This window comes from Bacillus rossius, chromosome 2 (assembly GCF_032445375.1).
Source record: "Bacillus rossius redtenbacheri isolate Brsri chromosome 2, Brsri_v3, whole genome shotgun sequence".
Classification (NCBI taxonomy): domain Eukaryota; kingdom Metazoa; phylum Arthropoda; class Insecta; order Phasmatodea; family Bacillidae; genus Bacillus; species Bacillus rossius.
Window position 1 is genome coordinate 123,563,576 of NC_086331.1, and position 23,384 is coordinate 123,586,959.

At 51.6% G+C, this 23,384-nt stretch overlaps 3 protein-coding genes across 3 annotated transcripts in view; 1 reads left to right on the forward strand and 2 right to left on the reverse strand.

The window, feature by feature from the left end:
• Nucleotides 1–178, reverse strand: part of LOC134529749 (TLC domain-containing protein 3A) — a 35,733-nt gene extending 35,555 nt beyond the window's left edge. Inside the window, exon 1 of the mRNA XM_063364145.1 lies at nt 3–178. Coding sequence (XP_063220215.1) covers nt 3–38 — 36 coding nt within the window. The 5' untranslated portion in view covers nt 39–178. The remainder of the gene's footprint in view (nt 1–2) is intronic.
• The window catches only part of LOC134528976 (sorting nexin-17-like), a 290,609-nt gene that overhangs the window by 51,539 nt on the left and 215,686 nt on the right, over nt 1–23,384 (reverse strand). The gene's annotated exons all lie outside the window — the stretch shown is intronic.
• The window catches only part of LOC134529886 (WASH complex subunit 1-like), a 30,200-nt gene continuing 29,784 nt past the window's right edge, over nt 22,969–23,384 (forward strand). Inside the window, exon 1 of the mRNA XM_063364445.1 lies at nt 22,969–23,286. Within this exon, the coding sequence (XP_063220515.1) occupies nt 23,053–23,286 (234 nt within the window). The 5' untranslated portion in view covers nt 22,969–23,052. The remainder of the gene's footprint in view (nt 23,287–23,384) is intronic.

Sequence of the window (23,384 nt, forward strand, 5' to 3'; positions counted from 1 at the left end):
ACCTCATTTTCATTCCCTATTAACGGAAGTCGTTCCATTGTAAAATGAATTTATTTTAAGTTCCCCATTACGTATTTACCAACAGAAAGTTATGAGACATTTCTAGTTTGTAATATTCTCACATTTTCCAAAACCCACTTTAATCGTCAACTATTACTTTTTTGTTGTGGCTTTTCAACTGTTTAAACATAGAACCAAATACTATAAAGTTTGATAACACACAAACTGTCGTTTAAAACTACTAAAATTAGCGCTTCTAACGGCAAATACAAAATTGTTTAATGAAAAATAGGCACAAAATTATTACAACTTAAATAAATAGTTTATGTATTTATTTCCAACGAATAACATTTCTTTCAAATCACACATTATATTTTTTAAAATAATTTCATAAATTCATAATTACACAATTCAAACAAAATCACCAACGATTTACTAGGGGCGGTAATCCAAGACGTTTGAGTAAGGTAGCGAATATACACTGCCTTGTTGGGCAACTGCCGTATCCTAACTCTTGTGTCATATTATAAAACATGTCCTAACTGAACCCCGTTAAGGTATCAGATCGGGAGCCGTTTTAATAAACGAGGACTTGTGCGAGGCTATAAACAGTTGTACTTCGTGGAATCCATCGTAATTTTAGCTTATTTTTTAAAACTATGGAATTATAAGGACGTCGTCCGACCGAAGGCCACCCTAAAGCCGAACCTGCAACCACCAGTATCTGACCCCGCTAACGGAACACGCCCCTAGACATGGCCCACCCGAGTCAGACGAGCGCCGCAGAATTTAGGTATTATCAACGCCCTTAACTTAATCGGCAAGACAAACCGAGTCACGTACACGGTAAATTCAATACACTTTAAAGAATACGTCACTTTAAATTAACAACGCCGTGCAACACAAGTGCGACGTAGGAGAGCCCGGGTCACTCACGTGTGGTTTTTTTAATAAAACAGCTGTGAGTGCTCCCTTTGCAGCCTTCAGCCTGATTTCAATAGTGTAATATGTGACTTAATTAAAAATGCCCCAAATTAGCATTTATCATTCGCCACTGGACCAATCATCAAGTGACGAACTGTCTCCAGTATGACTCTGATAATTCAAACTTATTTTATACAAACTTGTTACATGTCATTTCTAATATATATATATATATATATATATATTTTTTTTTTTTTTTTGCCGTCCGCCGCGGTCTCGTGTTCGAGGTCGGGCGCAAGTCCTAGCGGGGTGGCTGGCTTTCTTAGAGATATCTGTTCCGGGGGAGCGCCAGGTTAGCTCGGTGTCTAACCGTGTGATGGTCGTGGGTTCGTTGCCCTAGCGTGGCCCGCTAGAAACGTGGGCGGTGATGGAATTTGTTTCCTGATTCAGTTGGGTTTTTTTAGGTTAATTTACATACACTGTTCTGGTTGTTCTACGGGTCGCACGTCGCGCACGGGAGGTGAGGGGTGGACGTTTTATTGTTCACGATTTACACTGGTTCATTACATTGGGCGCGAGGTCTACTCGGCGGTACATGACTGCCAGTGAGGCGTCGGAACACGTAGAAGTTTTGGTTACACTATTATTACAATTACACTCGACAAAACGGCATCCTGTGGTGCTCTTACGTACACGATTACACTCCACACGTTATCTGAGAGGGACACCTGCGTGCCTCTACGTGTGTTTACTTATTAAGCCCTCACGCCAGTCGCAGTTGAGGGAGAGTGTTCGATTAGAGTTGGCTAATCCCGTAATTGGTCAATTGCGACGCGCGGGCCCACCTGTGTGGACCGCGGCTCGCTACTAAATTAAAAACACGTCTACGATTGGATGTAGCCTGTGCCTGTGCACTGGGCGATTAATTAAAGTTCTGGGGTGGCGGGAGACGGCCCGTACCGTATACTGCACGGCCCCACGTAATGCTTTGTGTGGGGCATGTTAAATTGACGCGGCTGGGATAGGCCCTACACCGGAAAAGGACCGGGCGCACACAGGGAGTATTTAAAAAGGGGTTTTCGGTTGTGACTATAATTACCAGATGGACGTTCGATCAACACAAAGAAATGATGGCTCCCCGTGGGACGTGCGTCCGTCCCGGTCCGCGAGTCGCGCTGTACTGGCGTCTGGCCCTGGCGCGAGGGAAAGGGTTAGCTCCCTGTCGCACCAGAGTTTCTCAAGTTCCGTATTTCGTAAAAAATTACATTAATAATAAAAAGCAAGTGGCTCTAAATTCATACAATAAAACTTAATGATTAACTTAATATCTATATATGTTTTAGAATTGACATTTAATAAGTTTGTCTAAAATAATTTTGAATATTAGAGTCAAGCTGGAGACTGTCTGTTTCTTGATAACTACTCCAGTGGCGAATGATAATGCTAATTTGGGGCGGTTTGCGTTACATCAGACATTTCACAAATGAATTTTGGCTGAAGGCCGCAAGGGTGGCACTCACAGCTGTTTTAGTAGAAAGCTACACGTGAGTGACCCGGGCACTCCTACATCGCACTCTATTAGTTAGGGGCTTTTGTTTGTTTCTGATTAATTTATTATTGTGTGGGGAATTTTGTAGGCACGGGGGGTGCAGGAGCTCACCCCTCCCCTCGCGCCAGGGCCAGACGCCAGTACAGCGCGACTCGCGGACCGGGACGGACGCACGTCCCACGGGAAGCCATCATCTTGACGCCGACCGCCGGTGCTCCCAGTGGTTCCTACAGGCCGTTATGTCACAACATCACCTCTTAAGTGCATCGAAGACGCCCAAGCGTGATTTCCGCCGAGTGTGTAAAAGTGCGCCGCGACGAACACCAAAGCGACGACAGCGCCCGGCCGGTTGTGGCAATGCGCCGAATTAAATATGTAATTATTCTGTTCAAATCAAAAACAACCAATTTAATAACAATTTAAATAATAATTAATTCAAGGGAAATCATGTCTAATTGTTTTATAATCATATATTGTGTAACATGTCTTTTAAGCCCAAAACTGGCCGGATCTGTTTTCCTGCGCTCCACGCTTTTAGGCGCGAGGCCGCAGGGCAATCTCGAAATCAGTTACCGTCGGGAGCTCGCAGGGGTCGGACGCTCCGCGAACGCAGAGCCATCAACTTTCGCGCTACATCCACATATTAGCAATAGTGTAAGTTTTAAAATCATTTTACCAGCTCTGTGCCGACCCCACCCAGTCGCATGATATTTCGTGCAACTGGTATTTAATTAAGTTTATCCCAAAAGGGAACTTTACATTTTCTACGAAATTTCGTGTCCAGAGAATAAGGACAGCGTAATTGAGTTACGCAGTTTCGGCTTCACAGCCACTTAATTGTTATCATCGAAGACTTTTAGCAACGTGTGTCGAGTTCTTACTCGTTAACTTTCGCCTTCTAACTTTCATCATCTGTAAATGTGTAACTTGAAATGTGCAGTCTAACCGAGTAATTTCCAATTAGAAAGTGACTGTAACGTGTATGATTCCAGCATACCGGGTTACGTACTTTACGGGACCTCAATATTTCGCCACAGGTTAGATTGCTAATAACTTTGGAACGTCCGTTTGTGTGTGCTGTTTTCCATGTTAACGTAACTGCCTGTAGAAGTTCTTACAGCACAGGAGATATGTGGCTATCCGCCGCACCTTTCACATTTATAATCGGCCACTGTATAAGTCCGTGTACACCACTTGGCAACTTATCCTGGTCGCGCGTACCGTTTACGTAGAGAGTTACGCGTGTCGCAGCGGTCAGACAACAGAAGCGGCCAGTTCCTGAACCAATAAGTGTATAGTGTCTGAATAAAGTGCAGTGTCGTGTCAAATCGTTTACCAGTTATTTATAAGGCGTCCTGGGTGGCCTGAACAGCCCGGGTATGTTTCGAACCGCTATGCGCTCCTGCCTGCAGCCACGAGGCCGAACACCCGTTAAAACCCCTGAGATCACTTTCAATATTAATAATCAATTTAAAAACTTAGACAGTCAGCGGGAGTGGCGTCAATCTCTTTGTCTTCACTGAACTTCCTTTTGGTAATTATAGTCCAACCTCGAAACCTTTTTTAATTACTCCCCGTTTGCACCCGGTCCCTTTTTCTGGTGTAGGGCCTATCCCAGCCGCGTAAATATCACACTCCCCGCACAACACATTGCGCGGGGCAGTGCAGCATTGGCCGACTCTAATCAAACTCTCTCCCTCAACCTCGACTGGCGTGAAGATGTAACTTTAGTGATGGCGCATCAGAGCGCCTAGTGTATAATTGACAGTGTATTTTATGTAGGGAAATCGTGTGACTGTAATTGCAGTGTAATTTGCCAGCGTAATTAAACGTCCACTCCGCACACTCCATGCGCGACGTGTAAACGACAGTGCAAAACCGTGTACGTTATTTCTGAACCTCACCAACCCAGTTAGGGATCAGCGTCCTATGCTGTGTAGGGCCAGTGGGGCAACAGGCATTAGGGACATGACCACCGCCGCCGTTCCTAGTGGTCCACGCAGGGGCCTTCGGACCTCATGACCCTCCATCGTGGATAAACACCGCGTTAGCCTGGCACCCTTCCAGAAATGTTTCCCCGCAAGAAAACAGCTTTCCCACTAGGAACACCGCTGAGTCTCGAACACAAGAACCCGGGCGACGGCAATAATGTGAAATAAAATATTTAATTTGACGCCGCCATCGGTGCTCCCTCTGAGAGCACAGGTTGCTATGTGTCCTCAACACCTGAGCCAGTGCTAGTGCGACGAACACGCCCGCGCGTGTGTCTTAGTGCAGCGTCCCGAACGGCGTGATGTCATTCACGGCCATCTAAATGCTCGAAGCGCCCGGCCAGGTGTGGCAATGCGCAACAGGTATTCAGTTCACATGCAAATTATTTAACAAACAGAAACTAACAATTATAATAAGCATAAAAAATGTCTTTAATTAATTAATTGTTGTGTCATATGTTTCCGCTCACAAAACTGGCGGGCATCGCCTTCCCGCGCTCCATCGTTTTTCCTGCGGGTTTTCCTCCCCTCCCTGGCTCGGTTGCCAGGGAGAGTAGGAGTCGCCATCCAGCACTCACCAGGGCCGGCAGCCCCGCGCACGGGGAGCATCCAGTTTTCGCGCCAGTTTCCATGTTTAGCATCAATAGGTAATTATCTCCGAAAACACTATCTACTCTCCCCGGTCGGCCCTAACCGGCCGTACGACATATTGTGCGGTCCTTAGGTAAAGTGTGCAACCCGACCACGGGTTTTTCAGTGTAAAACGTAATTCTGTGTTTTTAGGCGGCCCGCCGAGGCGCCTGCGCCTCACGCTATAAAGCCTCCCCACGGAGAATTAGAACTTGGCCCACGCAGGGTGGCATTGCGCCAAACGCGTAACTGAACTTACAATCGCCTCAATCCCTAGGACGTGCAACGGACGTGAACGAGAGACCACATTGGGTCCCGTCGCGCCCGTTCCCAGTTTAAACGTTGCTCACGCCACTGCAAGAACCAGTCTCGCATCACCTAATCATTAGAAGTCTGGAGACCGCTCCCGCCTCGAGTCCGGTACGTAATAGTAATTATTCAGTGTTAATTGCCGTGTTTCAGATTAGTGTGTGTCATCATCATCATGTCTATGTATAAGTTAGTATTAAATTGTTAACTCGCATAGTCAGTATCAGATTCACGTAGTAAGTGCAGTACGAACTACCACGTTGACGCCAGCCGATAGTGCGCCTCTTAGTCGCACAGGCCGCGATGCCTCTCCGACACCTCTCAAAGCCGTGTGCCACGAACACGCCCGCGCGTGCAACATGGTGCAACGAGTGTGAGTGCACCGAACGACCCGCAGCTAGCACCACTACCGGCCACCTCGGCGGAAGCACTCCGCCGGGTGTGGCAATGTGCTTCCGCCGGACTATAGCATCAAGGGCACATGTTTTCTCTCACAGACATAAACTATGTAATGTATATTTCATCAAATGTTTTTATTTGTTAATTCCATTGTTCAACGTGCGAATAGGTCCTAAACTTGGCCGCGTCTGTTTCCCGCGCGCTGCGCTTCTGGCGCGCAATTGGCAGGCCTGCTGTAGCGCTGTGCTACACGAGTGAGTCAGTACCCACCGGGAGCTCGAAGAGGCTGGTCGTCTTCGCGCAACGTTGAGAGGCCACCTTCGCGCCAATTCCGCAACCGCATCTAGATCGTGAGTGACAACACCACTGGCCGTGCATCACCGCGCATCACCGCGCAGGTCTTAGCAGCAACGTCCGCCACGTACTGTTCGCTCAAAACTCCCCCCTCTCCATAGTAAGCGGGGTCATCGCCGAACAGCCGTACACGCGCAGAGCTCTCTAACCCCGAACAGTCGCGGCCAGGGGATGGATAGCACCATGTAGAGGTTGATGTGTAATAAAAACCACACTTCACGTAGCGGAGTGCATCATTTGTAGTATAAGGCGTCTTGGGTGGCCTAAACAGCCCAAGGATCACCTCTACGGACACGTCCCTGCCTCCCGCCACTTGGCCGAACCCAAACCCCGAGACCCATCCCGCAAAACTTGATAGCTTTGACGGGGAGGCAGCCGGAACGGTGTCAAAATGGCGCCCACCTAGTGTGGCAACATAACAACGCCGCAAACGCCATGCGAATCGCTGAAAATCCGGCAGAGTTACGCGTAGGGACAGCACAAAGGGGAGAGAAAGCGCGCGCAGACGTGCAGGCGCCGCGGAACGGGACGCGCCGGGGTAATCAGGCCACACCACCCCCCTCCAGCACTAAGATCGTTCGCTCACTCTCTCCCGCATTCCACGGTTCAACCCCATCCCCCCTACACGCGTACAGATCGTTCGCTCACCCCCTCCCGCCTAACCCCTCGAGTGAGAGTGAACTGCCCCGACCGATCGTGCACCGAGGACAAACGAGCGCGCCCGAAGATCACCGAGCTGTCACCAGCCGCGGCCGCGTAAACAACCGCGAGGCGCGTGCATGCGGGCAAGACCGCTCGGTCGTAAGCGCAAGGGGGCGCACCCCCGGATCTGCCCGCGCCCGCCACCGACGCTTCATCCCGACGCTCGGGTCGGACAGCCGCGGATCGCGCATGGACAAGAGGCCGGACGTAGCCATCACCATGGAGAGCTATTGCGCCGGGTGCGGCAAGCCGCACACCACCAGCCACAGCACCGGTGAGTACCCCCACCTGTACTGCACATGCGAAACGGTACGCGTCAAGACGGAGGGGCAGCCCAAAACCCAAGCGGGTCCCCAGTGCGCCACTGTCCACTGTCCTGGTTACCGAGGCGAGATAGCGAGATGCCAGCAGTGTGGAACAATTAAACACCGCGCATGCGCAGACGCGCTGGAATTCGTAAATTTCCGGGACGGACTTTTTCTGTGTGGGGGGTGCGAGCGACGCGCACGAGGGCACCCAGGGGGTCAGCTAGCTACCACGTCCCGCCCCCTCACCGGGCCTATTACCCTCCCGGAGTTCGCGGGCCTCAACCACGAGGATCCGCGCGTGTTTTTGCGAGCATGCGAGGCGAGGCTCGTGCGGCACCAGATACCGCGGGAAGAGTGGGCAGAAAGCGTGAGTGCGCAGCTGCGGGGGAGGCGCGCGAGTGGTGGGCCCAGGCGGGCAGCTACGACGCAGACTGGGAAGACTTTGCCCGCCATCTGGAGGCGCGCTTCAATGACACCCGAGCCCTGAACACATGTCGGAGTGAGATGTTCAGCCGTTGCCAAGGTGACGGGGAGGCGGTGGAGACGTTTGTTTATAACAAGCTCAGACTATACCGCCGCCTAACACCCGGGGGTCAAACTAGCGACATACTGCCCTTCATAGTGGAGCTAGTGTCCCCCGAACTTCACCCATTCTTGCGCGAAGCAGTGACTCGCGGGCTGGATGTTTTTCTCGCACAAGCACGAGCCGTAGAGCATGACCTCCAATCAGCTCGCAGCGCCAAGGGCATCGCGACGCCCCGGTCAGCCCTGTCCATTAAGGGGGCGGCGCGCGCAGAGGACGAACGTGCCATAGTGCCGTACACGGGCCCGCCGCCGCCGAGGGGCAACTACCGGCCCACCGACCCGTCCCCGATGGGGGAGGGGATGCCCCTACCGGGCCCTCCTCACCGTGGCGCTGTACAGACGCGTCGCGACGACCACCGCGGGGGAACACAGGGCGCCCAGGACAGCCGGCCACCCCGCTGCCACTACTGTGCGACAGAGCAGTACCACTGGCACACGGTGTGCCCGACCCGTGAGGCAGTTTGGCGAACGCGACGGGGCGAGGTGAAGCTCCCGGGAAACTCCGTCTAGGGGGCGGTGACGCAGCTGGCCACCACCCCCTAATAAACAGCCCAGCTCCGCGGAGAGACGCACCCAGGCGCCGCAGAACCACCCAGCCGCCACTCCGCAAACCTATCACAGCTGGAGAGGGTCCGCCTCAACTGGTCGCGGTGTCCGCGTCCCGCCCCAGGTCGCCTGCGAGCGACGCCGTCCACCTGACGTCGGCGCCGCCCACGCACGCTGCTGCGGAGGCCACCCAGCTGCCGTCCCATCCACCTAGCGCGGGTGGGCACGGCACGCCTCACCTGGTCGCGAAATTCGCGTCCCGCCCCAGGTCGCCTGCGAGCGATGCCGTCCACCTGACGTCGGCGCCGCCCACGCACGCTGCTGCGGAGGCCACCCAGCTGCCGTCCCATCCACCTGGCGCGGGTGGGGGCGGCCCGCCTCACATGGTCGCAATGTCCGCGTCCCGCCCCAGGTCGCCGGCGAGCGACGCCGTCCACCTGGCATCAGCGCCGCCCACGCACGCTGCTGCGGGGGCCACCCAGCTGCCGTCCCATCCACCTAGCGCGGGTGGGGGCGGCCCGCCTCACATGTTCGAGGCCTGCCCCAGGTCGCCGGCGAGCGACGCCGTCCACCTGGCGTCGGCGCCGCCCCCGCACGCTGCTGCGGGGGCCACCCAGCTGCCGTCCCATCCACCTAGCGCGGGTGGGGGCGGCCCGTCTCACCCGTTCGCGGCCTTCCCCAGGTCGCCGGCGAGCGACGCCGTCCACCTGGCGTCGGCGCCGCCCCCGCACGCTGCTGCGGGGGCCACCCAGCTGCCGTCCCATCCACCTAGCACGGGTGGGGGCGGCCCGCCTCACATGTTCGCGGCCTGCCCCAGGTCGCCGGCGAGTGACGCCGTCCACCTGGCGTCGGCGCCGCCCCCACACGCTGCTGCGGGGGCCACCCAGCTGCGGTCCCATCCACCTGGCGCGGGTGGGGGCGGCCCGTCTCACCCGTTCGCGGCCAGCTCCAGGTCGCTGGCGAGCGACGCGGTCCACCTGGCGTCGGCGCCGCCCCCGCACGCTGCTGCGGTGGCCACTCAGCTGCCGTCCCATCCACCTAGCGCGGGTGGGGGCGGCCCGTCTCACCTGGTCGCGATGCTCGCGTCCCACACCAGGTCGCCGGCGAGCTACACCAGCCACCGGGTGCCCCCGGCGACCCCGACAGCACCTGCGGTGCCTCCTTATGCACCGGCGTACCCCATCAGGACGGACAGGGATGACCAGCGCCACCCGTCAGCGGCCCGCACCAGGTCGTCGGCGAGCTACACCAGCTACCGGGTGCCCCCGGCGACCCCGACAGCACCTGCGGTGCCTCCTTATGCACCGGCGTACCCCGTCACGACGGACGGGGATGACCAGCGCCACCCGTCAGCAGCCCGCACCAGGTCGTCGGCGAGCTACACCAGCTACCGGGTGCCCCCGGCGACCACGGCAGCACCTGCAGTGCCTCCTAATGCACCGGCGTACCCCGTCACGACGGACTGGGATGACCAGCGCCACCCGTCAGCGGCCCGCACCAGGTCGTCGGCGAGCTACACCAGCTACCGGGTTCTCCCGGCGACCACGGCAGCTCCTGCGGTGCCTTTTAATGCACCGGCGTACCCCGTCACGACGGACGGGGATGACCAGCGCCACCCGTCAGCGGCCCGCACCATGTCGTCGGCGAGCTACACCAGCCACCACGTGCCTCTGACGACGTCGGCAGCGCCCTTGGAGCAGTCGGGTGAGTCGCCCCACCTGGGACAGTTGGGACCTGAGGCTGGGTACCTACTTAGGATACCGGTGGCCATGAATGGGCAACCTGTGCATGCATTAGTGGACACGGCTGCCAGTCATTCCTACGTGTCAGCTCAACTCATACCCGAGGGGGACCTGATCCTGGAGCGTGAGAATGTACAAGTTGTTTGGGGCCGAAGCCCGGCCATGCCTCTCCACCTCCACCTCCTAGGTCTGAACCCGTTAGGGTATAGCCAGGAGCACTAACTTTTCTTCTTTTCATCCAGATGACAGCCGGTGTTTCGCTGGGCATCTGGATGTTGGCCTCAGATGTTCTTTGTACCGATTTTTGGAATGGTTTTCACCATTCTCTTGCCTCGACCTTAAACAACTTATCCATTCTGTTCACCGCTGTGCCAGCAGCCAGAATAAAGCTTTGTCAGTTTGTAAATTCCGTTTCCTCTTGCGTCCACGCATAAAAATTGTTGCACGACGGTGGATGTTAAAAACACTTCATGTCAAGCCACGTGGGATCTCACGCATGTTCCTGCATTGGGACGGTTTCCTGTACCCAATGCAGACCCATAACGCGGGCACTGATCCCACCGCCTTTCTTTGGGTTTTCGATCTGTTCCTTCTTGACTTGTCCTTTTGTAAAATCTCTCTTCCTTGCCATCCTGCTGCGTCCGCAGCCTCTTTCCGTCTCCTGCTTTCTGATTCCCTTCCTGTCACTCTTGTTCCGTCTTCTTTTGTAAAATCCATGATGTCAGGTCTTATAAAATCCTTATTCAGGGGAGTTAAGCCCTGAATAGGTCTTCTGCGATAAAAATAGTCATTGGTGGTAATCTGACTATGAATGTCTCTTCCGGTTCGTGTTGTGATTTAGCTTGTCTTGCTGGAGGACTCTCTACAACCTTTTAACGAGCTTGTATCCATTAAAAGGCCGTGTATGATCGAACACGAATCGACCATAGGTCCTTTCCGCTTGCCTTTTGAGTTCTAGGAAGTCGATGTTCATTCCTAGTCTTGAGAAGTTAACCTGTAACAGCTCTTTCAACTGTCCGATCTCCAGAGGGATGTTGTTTCTTGCCAGCATATGCCTGTCGACTGCATCCATGTTTGGGAAGTTGATCTTATCTCCTCCTTCCATGCTACGAAGTATCACAGCAATGGCAGCCTTCTGTATCTTAGGCTCGTCGAGACGTGACATACGCAGATCATATTCGAACTTGGCATACATTTCTGCTGGATTTATGCTTGATCCATCCACTTGGTGTATCTCCGGAAGCTCTTCCAGTTGAATCGCCGGCACAGAGTTAATCTCATAGTCAAGTAGTTCTTGTTGTCTTTTCTGGAACAATATTAGTTCTCTTTGTTTTGGATCTGATTCGTCTAGTTCAGCTAGGCGTTTAGCATATTCATGCTTAGTTCTTCATTGCTGGTCACGAATTATTTTTTGTACAGGTTCAGCATTTCTGCCCTCCCTGACGAAACAAACAGGTTTCCATGTAAAAGGCCATATTTTGTTAATACATGTTTCACTCCCCATGGTGTTCTGTGGCTTGTCCTTCAATTGCCATCCATGCATCAAATTCTTCCAATCTTTTGCTGATTTCATGCACATATTCTCGCCAGGTATTTAAGCTATTTTTCTGTAGCATTTGATCCATGTTTGCCATGTTTAGGTCAGCCAGATCCGGGTGTCCCGCATATCTCTCCCTGATATCTTGTGTTTTGGAGCATTCATTTAGGACATGTGTTACTGTATCTGGAACTTCACATGTAGCACACAGTTCGTCCTCTACCAGATTCATTGAATACAGTTTTTGTTTGAAGTTCCCATGTCCTGTTAGATATTGGGTAACATAGTGGTCAGGTTTTATCCATGTTTGCTTAAGTCTTTTTCGGATATCAGGGAAGAGAATATACGAGTATCTCCCCTTTCCAGACTGGTCCCATCTTTTTTGCCATTTGTCTAGTGTTATTTGTCTGGCGATCCATCTGTCCTCCTCGGTGATCACCTCCCGCGCAGCAAGCAGTGCTAGTTCGCCTCTTTCCTTTATTTTCAGGTCAATCGGGATCTCCCCCGCGATTACCTGTAGTGCTTCAGTTGAAGTTGTCCTGTAAGCCTTTGTTATTGTTAGCAAAGCTGCTCTTTGCGAGCTTAGTGCAGTTCTTTTATTATGTTCTTTGCTGACTTCCGCATACCAGACTGCTGCCGCATAACAGATGACACCAAGGAAGACTCCAGTATATATCGTTTTTAGTGTATCATACACTAGACCCCAATTGGCAGGTGCTACAGCTCTTAGTGCATGAAACAGCTCCATTGCTTTGTTACTTGCATTGGCAATGTGACTCCCGAAACGAGCACGTGCATCTATGGTGACGCCAAGATATTTAAGCGCAGTAACAGCCTTGACTGGTCTTCCTTTATAACGAACTGTTGGTGGTCTTGCTGTGCTAAGTTTGCCTTTTAGCATTATTGCTTCCATTTTGTGAGGAGCAATTTGCAATTTGCATTTGTCTGCCCACGTACTGACGATCGCAAGGGCTTCTTCTGCCTTTTCTTCGAGCATTCTTCTAGAAGTACCGGGTATAATAAGCAAACCATCATCGGCGTACCCGTACATTGTGCAGCCCTCAGGTAGTTCTTGCTGCAAAAGTTTGTCAAATAGAACATTCCATAAGAGTGGACCCAGGACAGAGCCCTGGGGGCACCCCTTTGTGAGTTGCTTTTGATGTTCTGCTTGTCCCACCGAACACAGACAGACTCTTTGTTCAAAGAAGGCTCGTATGCTCTTGTAAATATTCTGTGGGCACTTAAGTTCTCTTAGCCTCCACAGAATCTGTGGCCACCATGCATTGTCGAAGGCCCCCGCGATGTCAATAGTGACAGCCAATACATACTGCTGTCCACATGTATTTATTTCCTTGACCACATCCAGGATTGCCAGTTCTGTACTTCGTCCTTTCCTGAATCCATATTGCTTGTCACAGATGCCATGCTCAAACTCCAGGAAGTCCACAAGCCTCTGCGATAGTAAGCGTTCATATATTTTTCCAATTAATGGGAGCATCGTTAGCGGGCGATACGAGCTGAGAGACCCGGGATCTATGCCTTTGCCCTTGTATAATATTTTAAGGACGCCGATTTTCCAGTCTTTTGGAAATGCACCTTGCTCCAGACAGTTGTTAAATAATTCCAGCATCTGAGATCGAGCTCTGCTGTAGACCCTCCATAGTATTTCGGATGTTATACTATCGTGACCTGGTGCCTTCTTCGGTTTTAAGTGCTTGACGATCCAATTGAGCTCATTGACTGTGAAAGGCGGAGTATTCTCCGTGTTTGGTACCACTGAGGTAGAATTTCGCTTTTCTCTCTGCTCAAAAGTGTCCATTTTAAGATCGTCATCGGGTAAAAACCCGTCCATTATATGAACAAGGTTCTCTTGTACTGTGGTTAGTTGTATGCCGTTGAAGACAAGGCCAGGTAACTCGATAGGACTTTTCATTTTGTTTGCATATAGTTTATACACTAGTCCCCAGGGGTCTTGGTTCCCCTTTTCTGTGACTAGTTTTCTCCAAGAGTCCTTTTTGGCAGACTTGATCATTTTTGTATATCTTTTTCTAATAGTTCTATACTCCTCAAGGTGCAAATTCCTCAGAGCTGGTGTCATTTGTCTCTTGAGTTGTTTCCTTTTATCTCTCACCATTTTCCTCATGGTCTCCAGCTCGAACGTCCACCAACTGCCTCCTTTGCCACAATTTCTGAGAACAGTCATATGTTTGTTGCATGTATTAATGATATCCTCCTTCAACAGGTTAGCATCATGATCGGGGTCGTTTGTCTTTCTTAGATCGTACTCATCCATTTCCCTGATTAGTGTCTTATCAAACTGATACCAATCTACATTTTTGCATCCGTATCTTCTCCCTTTTTCGTTTTTAATGCACTCTGTTATTGTTTCGTGCAACTCAAATCTTATGAGTCTATGATCACTAGTGATTTCATCCAGTACATCCCAGTCCCTGATGTTTTTGTGCGTTCTTATATCTGAGAGAGTGACATCGATGTATGACTCCGTGTCTCGTGCCGGTGAGACGTAGGTTGCCATTGATCCTGGGGTGTTCACAATCCAAAGATCTTTTGCCGTTATAAATTGTGCAACCTGCATTCCTTTTTCGTTTGTTATTGGAGATCCCCACATCTCCGATTTTGCATTTACATCTCCACAGATTATCACTCTCTCAGATCGTACAACAGCCATGATTTTGTCCCAGTGTCGTATATGCGTTTCAGTTTCATCTGAAAACTGGAAGTAGGATGATACCAAGAACACCCTTCTTTGCCCCAGTTCCAGGCTCAAACAAACATGGTGTTCGTTACTGATCGAGGACATCAGTAGGACTGTTCTGTCCGGATCTCTCACCCATATCGCCGCTTTAGGATTATCTCCAGCACTGTAGATTTTCTTTGGTATCTCACGTATTTCCCCTCTGACAACATAAGGTTCCTGGATGAGCACAATATCTAGTTTCTCTTTGATGGCATACTTTGCCAATTCTACAGATGCGACTGCCGAGCCTTGGAGGTTGATTTGCCCAAATTTTATTCTTGTTTGACTATTCATATTCGATCCTATCTAGCTCTCTGGATAAAGCTCTTTGGTACTCAGGGCAGTCTGTTGAGTCGACTCTATGATTGTACTCTCTTTTTTTTCCTTATTACAATTAGCGCATTTGTCCCCATTGCTCTTATGTTTGCACTCCTCGAATTTATGTCCAACGTCACCACATGCTGAACAGGTCAATTGGCCTCTGCATTTTTGTGCCGTATGGCCATAGCCTTGGCATTTGTAGCATCTGGTTGCTACAATATAGTCCTTGATTTTGCAAGAGGAAAAGCCAATATAAATGTGACCTTTCATCATGAGTAGGTTCCTGATCTTAGAGGTGCATTCAAAGACAATGTGTACCTTGTCTTTGTTCTCTTTGGGGCCTTTGCGCATCCTTACAATCGTGTCTCTCACAAATGCGTCCTTTGGGATCTCGGATTCCCGTAGGTTTTGCAAATGAACTGTTTCCAAGAGATCTTCCTTGTCCATCTCCCTTGGTACATCATAAATGATGACTTTGGGACCCCTGCTTTTTGGTTTCTCAAACCTTAGGCCAAGTGCCCGCAGTCGCTCTGTATTTTTGATCTTTTCTAGAGACATTTCATCGGCCTCGATCATAACGCCTCCCCTAGCCACTTTTCGTACCCCTTTCACGTGCAGTTGGTCCTGCACAGGGTTAACGTTTGCCATAAGTTTTTTCTTAGTTTCCTCGCTTGTCTGTTTGTCATCGTCAGGGTAGGCGATGATTAGCTGCTTTTTGGGACGGATTGTCGTCCATTGTTCATCATTGACCTTTTCACCCTTTTTATCCTGCTTCATGATTGAAGCAAAGGTCGGTCTTAGAGGGACTTCATTAGTTTTCCTTACCTCAAGTTGTTCGATTTTCCCTCTTAGCTTTGAATTTTCGAGCAAGGATCTGTCCAGTAAACCCTTAAGCTGAACAATCCTTGGGAGGATATAATTTGAGGCCACTTTGTTGACCTTGGAAATATTAGTAGTTGTATATTCTGTAAGCTCTTGCAATAGTATCTCCGCTTTTGCAAGCATTGCTTGTTCAGTACTTGAGGGATCCACCTCCTCAACCTTAGTACTTTCTTCGTCTCCGTCCTCTTTCTTTACCAAATCTGCAAAGACTAGCTTTGCAATATTTGGGTCTTGGCCATGAATGATGGGATATACCGCCAGTATCCATCTTTTTTCCTGTGTTGTGGGCACAGGAATTGAAGTCCAATTAGTTTTAGTATCTAAGATCCTGTCGACCCAGACAGGGATCTTGCTTGGTGCCATTGAAAATTCTGTTTGTGCTTTTGACATTGCCTTACGGCGCTGTCCCCAGTCCCCTTTGAGTGGGTTCTGGGGAGGAGCAAGCAACTCCTCGTACCAATGCATTTTCTCTTTTGCGTCTCTTCACTTTCCCTTCACCGAATTGCGCCTTATCTCCTTTAATTGCAACCTCCGCCTCCCGGCGGGGTTATACCCTCTTAGCCGTCCAAGGTCTTATGGCGGGCTAGCTCTATGGCTCTTCAACCGTGAAGGTCTACCGACTGATGGCCTTGGATCGTTGCCACCCTTCGGCCCACGTTGAGGGGGGGTATTGTCCGACCTTTCTGCAAGCGCGGCTCTCTACCTTCCGCTCATACAATGTGTGGGGTTAGCTCGAGGTGCGGCACAATCCTCAGGGTAAATAGGAGATACCCCGAGAAAACCCCGTGAGAATGTACAATTAGCCACCGAGGGGGCGAAGGCACTTACGGTCGGCCGCACCCAAATCACCCTTGCCATTAGAGATCACACCAGTCAAACCACCGCCCTCGTGATGGATGGGCTCAGGGACCAGTTGATTTTAGGGTTGCCATGGTTAGCCCAGGAGGATGCTACAGTAGAAGTGCGGGCGGGGAGGGTGCACGTCGGCAAGCAGGAGAGGCGTACCGTATACGGCCTGGGTCGGCGGCTACCACCTCGGCGAGAGAACCCCATCACCCTAGATGAATTGCAAAATCGCGTACCACCCGAGCAGATAGACCTAATTAACCGGGTATTGGCACAACAACCGCAAGTGTTTGCTGCTACTGAAATGCTACGACGCACCACGGTCGCTGAGCACGCCATTCCGACCAGGCCACATGAACCCCGGTTCGTCAAACCGTTCGGGTTCGGGCCCAAGGAGAACGAGGTCATCCAGACGCAGATCGCTGAGATGTTGCGCGATGGCGTCATTGAGCCAAGTGAGTCCCGTTACAATTCTTTGATTGTGATGGCCAGTAAGAAGGATGGCTCAATGCGCTTTTGTGTCAACTTCAAGCCAATTAACGCAGTCACCATACCTGCCCCCCTCCCCTCATCAACATCACGGATGCCTTGGCGGGGCTGGGCGATGCATGCATCTTTACCTCGCTAGACCTAAAATCAGGATATTGGCAGGTGCCGGTACGCCCGGAGGACCGGCACAAAACAGCTTTCACCGCGCCTGATGGGAGGCGTTTCCAGTTCTGCGCCATGCCGTTCGGGCTGATGGACGCCCCTGCGACCTTCCAGGCCATGATGGTCCGCATCTTGGATGGCTACGCCGGCGAGTTTGCTGCAGCGTACCTAGACGACGTGATCATCTGGTCGCGGTCGTGGGAGGACCACGCACGCCACCTAGGCCTGGTCCTTGAGCGGCTGGCCAGACATGGACTCACATGCGCCCCCCACAAATGCCACGTGGGTGCGCGAGAGATTGAGTACCTGGGGCACCTCGTGGATGCCGAAGGCTGTCGGCCGCTGCCCAAACACCTGAACCTCATTGAATCCAAACCTGCAACCAGCACCCGTAAGCAGCTACAAAAACTCCTAGGTGTCTTGAACTGGCTAAGATCCTTTGTACCCCACTTTGCCAGCATAGTTGCCCCTATGACCGACCTATTGTCACCGAAGACCCGGTTTCGGTGGACAGAGGAGGCAGATCATGCACTGGCCACCGTCAAGCACGAGTTGCGGGAGTGCCACCGACTCGCCCGCTTGCGGCCCGACTCCCCGCTATACTTGCAGACAGATGCAAGCCAAGAGGGGATGGGGGCCGTCCTATACCAGGTAGGGGAAAACGAGGAACGCCGGATAGTGGAGTACGCGAGCGTCAAGTTCGGCCAGCCCGAGCGGCGGTACCATGTGAACGAACAGGAGTGCATGGCCGTCGTTTGGGGATGCGGCGGTACCGACACCACCTGGAGGGCCGGCGTTTCACGTTGAGGACAGACAGTCAGTGTCTAAGCTGGCTGGATTCCGCCCAAGGCCGCAAGTCGAAGTTCACGCGGTGGGCACTCATGCTCCAGAGCTTCGACTTCGCGGTCGAGCATGTGAAGGGGCAGGACAACCAGCTCGCTGACGAGCTGTCACGTCACCCCGACCCTAGGTCCACTTTCCAGGACGACCACAGCTGGGAGGGTCTACTACCCCCACCAGGTACCCTACCTGTCGCCACCGGGGAGGAGGCACCAGCGGTGTTGTGCGCCGTGACCACGCCCCCGGACATTGCCCCAATCCAGGTGTTCGAGACCCTCACTGCCCTAGTGGCGGCCATGCAGCATGCCCAGCAGACGGACGAGGCCACTCAGACCAAAGTGCAGGCGGGTGAGGGAACAGTCCACCCCTACCAACGGGTAGTAGACGGAGTGCTACAGACACGGGTGCCTGGCGACATGGAGGCATGGTGTCTCTACGTACCCGGATGCGCACGAGCTGGCGTACTACATTTTCACCACGACCATGACTTGGCTGGCCACCCCGGGGCAGACCAGACGCAGACGGACATCCGCAAAACATTTCATTGGCCAGGCATCACCCGCGACGTTAGGGGTTATGTGCGACAGTGTCAGCGCTGCCAACAGCGGAAGGCGCGGCGGATGGACGGAGTGGAGCAACAGCGCCCCCGTCGACCCCGTGACCTGTTCCACACACTGGCACTCGACATCATGGGGCCATATCCCCGGACCACTCGGGGCAAAAGATTTTTAGTGGTCATCACGGACATCTTCACAAGGTGGGTTGAGGCCTTCCCAGTGTCCAATGTGCGAGCTGGGACCATAGCAGCTCTACTGGACCAGGAAATTTTCCCGCGCTACGGCTTCGCGAGGGTACTACTGACAGACAATGGGTGTCAATTCACTGGGAAGCGCTGGCGAGCTGACTGTCGTCGGTGGGGCCTAGACCACCACACCACCCCTGTCTATCACCCCCAGGCCAATCCGACCGAGCGTCGGAACCAAGAAGTAAAAGCACAGTTAAGATTGCGCCTGGGGGACGACCATTCTAAGTGGGATGTACATATACCCAAGTTACTGTATTGTCTTAGGTGCCGTACGAATGCTGTCACAGGCCACAGCCCGGCTGAGCTGCTGTATGGACAGAACCTCGCCCTACCAGGGGAGTGCCTGGTGGCAGCGGCCATCACGGACACTCTAATCCGTCCGGAGATTGAGGAAGGGAGGGAACAGGCCAGGCAACAGTAAAACCAATTCCTATCGGAGCACACACCACAGACCAGTCATCCCCCAACGCCCCTACAACCTGGACAGTGGGTGTACGTGAGGCAGCACCATCTGTCATCGGTCGCTCGCAATTTCTGTGCGGGGCTGGCCCCCAAGTGGTCGGAGCCAAGGGAAGTGCTCTGGAAATCCGGACCCACGTCATACGCGGTCCGTACCCCCCGGGGACGGCCTGCCAAGGTCCACAGGGATGACCTGCGGTTGGTAGCACCCGGGGTAATGGAAGGCGTGACACCAGGGCCCAACTCGAGGGTGCCTCAATCAGAGGGCCAGCAGGTAACGAACCAGCAGGTTCTGCCAAAGGGCACCGCCCCACCATCTGATGATAACATGGGACTTGAGCCGATACATATTCCCCCCCCCCCCGAACTGGAAACTCCAACTGCCCGTACACTGAGCCCTCCGATCGACACCGCGGGTGGCTCCCATCAGGACTCCCCGATATGGCAACAGAATGACGAGGAGGAGACAGAGGAATGGGATGAGCCATCATGGATGCTGAACATGAGCTTGGTAGATGCCAACCCCCAGATGTCTGTCGACGATTCAGGTGATGAGTCAGAAGGGGGGGAGGAAGGAACTGACATTGGGGGAAGGTACCCATCACGCACGCGGCGGGCTCCAGTCCCCGGACGTGCTGTCTAGACGAACATGAGTCCATGGATATCACGCCCCTGGACGAGCCCGGGAAATACATAATTGAGGATGTCACCCCCCCGGACGAGCCTGAGAGAGACCAAGCTAGCCATGCCTACACCCTGGTCGAACATGGGACATACATAATTGAGGATGTCACCCCCCCGGACGAGCCTGAGAGAGACCAAGTTAGCCATGCCTACACCCTGGCCGAACCTGGGACATACATAATTGAGGATGTCACCCCCCTGGACGAGCCTGAGAGAGACCAAGCTAGCTAGGCCTACACCCTGGCCGAGCCCGGGAGATACATTATTGAGGATATCACTCCCCTGGACGAGACTGAGGACAATACCTCGGACAAGTTCTTGCCCCTGGAGGGGTGCCTCCCGCCGAACATCACACCCGAGCAAGCGGCAGCCCCCTCCCCTCCACTGCGGCCACAGAGGACCCGCAGGGCTCCGGTTCACCTTGCTGAGTACGAATGGACCAATCATCAGGGCCAGGCCAGGGACCCTACAGTGCCACCACAGTGCAACTCAATGGAGCTTATCCACATCAAAACATCACTGCCCCTACTGAGGGGGAACGAGCATAGTGAGGGAGGCACACAGTCATATTCTTGTTTGAAGAGAGATGCTCAGGGCCTAGAATCTAACCCCAGGCATAGTACACCACCCCAGTGCCGCGCTTCGAGTGCATCACTCCCGTGCGATCATTGTGAGGCGTCGGTGCACATAGCGGCCTCAGATAGAGGGGGGCATTTGACGCCAGCCGATAGTGCGCCTCTTAGTCGCACAGGCCGCGATGCCTCTCCGACGCCTCTCAAAGCCGTGTGCCACGAACACGCCCGCGCGTGCAACATGGTGCAACGAGTGTGAGTGCACCGAACGACCCGCAGCTAGCACCACTACCGGCCACCTCGGCGGAAGCACTCCGCCGGGTGTGGCAATGTGCTTCCGCCGGACTATAGCATCAAGGGCACATGTTTTCTCTCACAGACATAAACTATGTAATGTATATTTCATCAAATGTTTTTATTTGTTAATTCCATTGTTCAACGTGCGAATAGGTCCTAAACTTGGCCGCGTCTGTTTCCCGCGCGCTGCGCTTCTGGCGCGCAATTGGCAGGCCTGCTGTAGCGCTGTGCTACACGAGTGAGTCAGTACCCACCGGGAGCTCGAAGAGGCTGGTCGTCTTCGCGCAACGTTGAGAGGCCACCTTCGCGCCAATTCCGCAACCGCATCTAGATCGTGAGTGACAACACCACTGGCCGTGCATCACCGCGCATCACCGCGCAGGTCTTAGCAGCAACGTCCGCCACGTACTGTTCGCTCAAAACTCCCCCCTCTCCATAGTAAGCGGGGTCATCGCCGAACAGCCGTACACGCGCAGAGCTCTCTAACCCCGAACAGTCGCGGCCAGGGGATGGATAGCACCATGTAGGGTTGATGTGTAATAAAAACCACACTTCACGTAGCGGAGTGCATCATTTGTAGTATAAGGCGTCTTGGGTGGCCTAAACAGCCCAAGGATCACCTCTACGGACACATCCCTGCCTCCCGCCACTTGGCCGAACCCAAACCCCGAGACCCATCCCGCAAAACTTGATAGCTTTGACGGGGAGGCAGCCGGAACGGTGTCAACGTGTTACGCGCCAGACTTGCCACGCCACGAACCGTTATCACTATAGCTCAGGGTAGCCTGCACCCCTCGGTGGAGTAGTCCTCGGAACACCGTGAGACGTAATCAGTGCCGCCATTCGAGGGCCGTGTAGGCGGAGTGAAGGTTGACGACGATACGGCCAGTCACGTGCCAGTGCCTTGTGTAACGTTTTGTACCGTGTGCTACCGGAATAAAACACTTAAAGTTACGTGTGTATTTCACTAATACGGCGTTCTGGTAGGCCATAACAGCCCGGGGGGCCCTTTGTCGATGTGTCCCTGCCTGCAGCCACGAGGCCAGGTATCCCGCCCTTGAGACCAAATTCACTTTATATCAATTTCATTAACCAAATTTCAGGACAGGCAGCGGGGACGGCGTCAAATTTTGGTTGTACAAGAATAAACGATGAATTTTTTTGCCGTATTTATGTTTGCTGTTTTTTAAGATATTAGGGGGGGGAAATTGTAATCGTAAAAGTTCTGTTAAGTTTATTAAAAGGAAAAAATATATATGCAGTTATGGATCAAATCGACAACAGATAGGACACCAAAAATCAGTGCCCTAAAAATAAGGGACTGGCCGTGTCATATCGTACACTTGGAATATGGCTAGGGTACAGGTTTTCCATATTCAACACCTAAACCCTTATTTTTGTGTCATGAAATACGGCCCTAAAAAGAACTGCACATATTCCAACCTTTACTTCATGTGGTATTAACTATTATTTACACATTTAAATTACGCTCACGAGCTCTACAGCAACTACCGCAGCCTTCAAAAATTAATTTATATTAATTTGCACAAACAAACTTGTTAAAATAGTTAAAGAATTGGCTAAATGTACTGGTTATATTTAAATGGCTAGGAAATACGAGTAGACATTCTTATAGAGGTGTAAAAGTAACGAAAAAATGTGTACCCGTATGTATTCGTTACTAAAACAATTAGTTCTCGTTACTTTCGTATCGTTACTCGTTACTTCTGATACCGCATGACATGGCACATGCTATGTTATGTAACAGCATCGAATCGAGTCGTATTTCGTACGCGTACAGTATGACGTCGCGTAAATAAAAATAAATCGAATATAAACAATTAAAAATATTTGATAATTAACAGCTTTTGTTAACCAAGAAACAATTAACTCTCATTAGAGCGGCTTTATTATAATATATCTTTTAAGATAAGAACATAAAATGTGAAAATACGCGATTATAAAAAACAAAAACATAGATATTTATAATTTGTAAAAAATACTTTCTTACGTTGTTTCTGTTCGAATCTAAAACTTTGTCTACACACACAATACCTTTAATAAACAGTAAAAAACTTGGACGACGAATTTCCAAATTATACTTTTATTAATAAACAAACATCGTTCTTTGTAACGAATACGCGCGCGCATGCGTGAAACATACGAAAGATGCGAGTAACGAAATGCATTCGTGTGTAACGTTTCGTTACTCGTTACTAGATGCCGTACCCGTTACTCAGTAACGAATACATACGGTTTGCTACAGCTCTACATTCTTATGGCTGCAAGGAAGATATGGCCAATATTCATTGTAAAGAAGAAGGAAACAATTATAATTAATAGTAGCAAATAAAAATAAACATGGGGCTTGTATTATTTAATGTTCCTATCATAAATCGTGATCAAAGACAAGAAGAAACTATCGTAGAAATAGCTAATGCTTTGAAATATTTACATAAAGTTGTAGATATCATATTTAGTAATATTGAGAGACAGGTTAACGAGAATAAAATAAAGTTGGAAAGCATTCAACGTCGGGTGTTAGAATCCGAGGTTAAAGTTAAGAGGCTTGCTGGCAGTAATAAAGCCACAAAAGTAAGTAGTCACGTCGGGAGTAGTCTAGATCCCGATTCAGTGACATTACCTACATGGCCACACTAACGTCATTACCACCCCTACATTCTTACTGATCA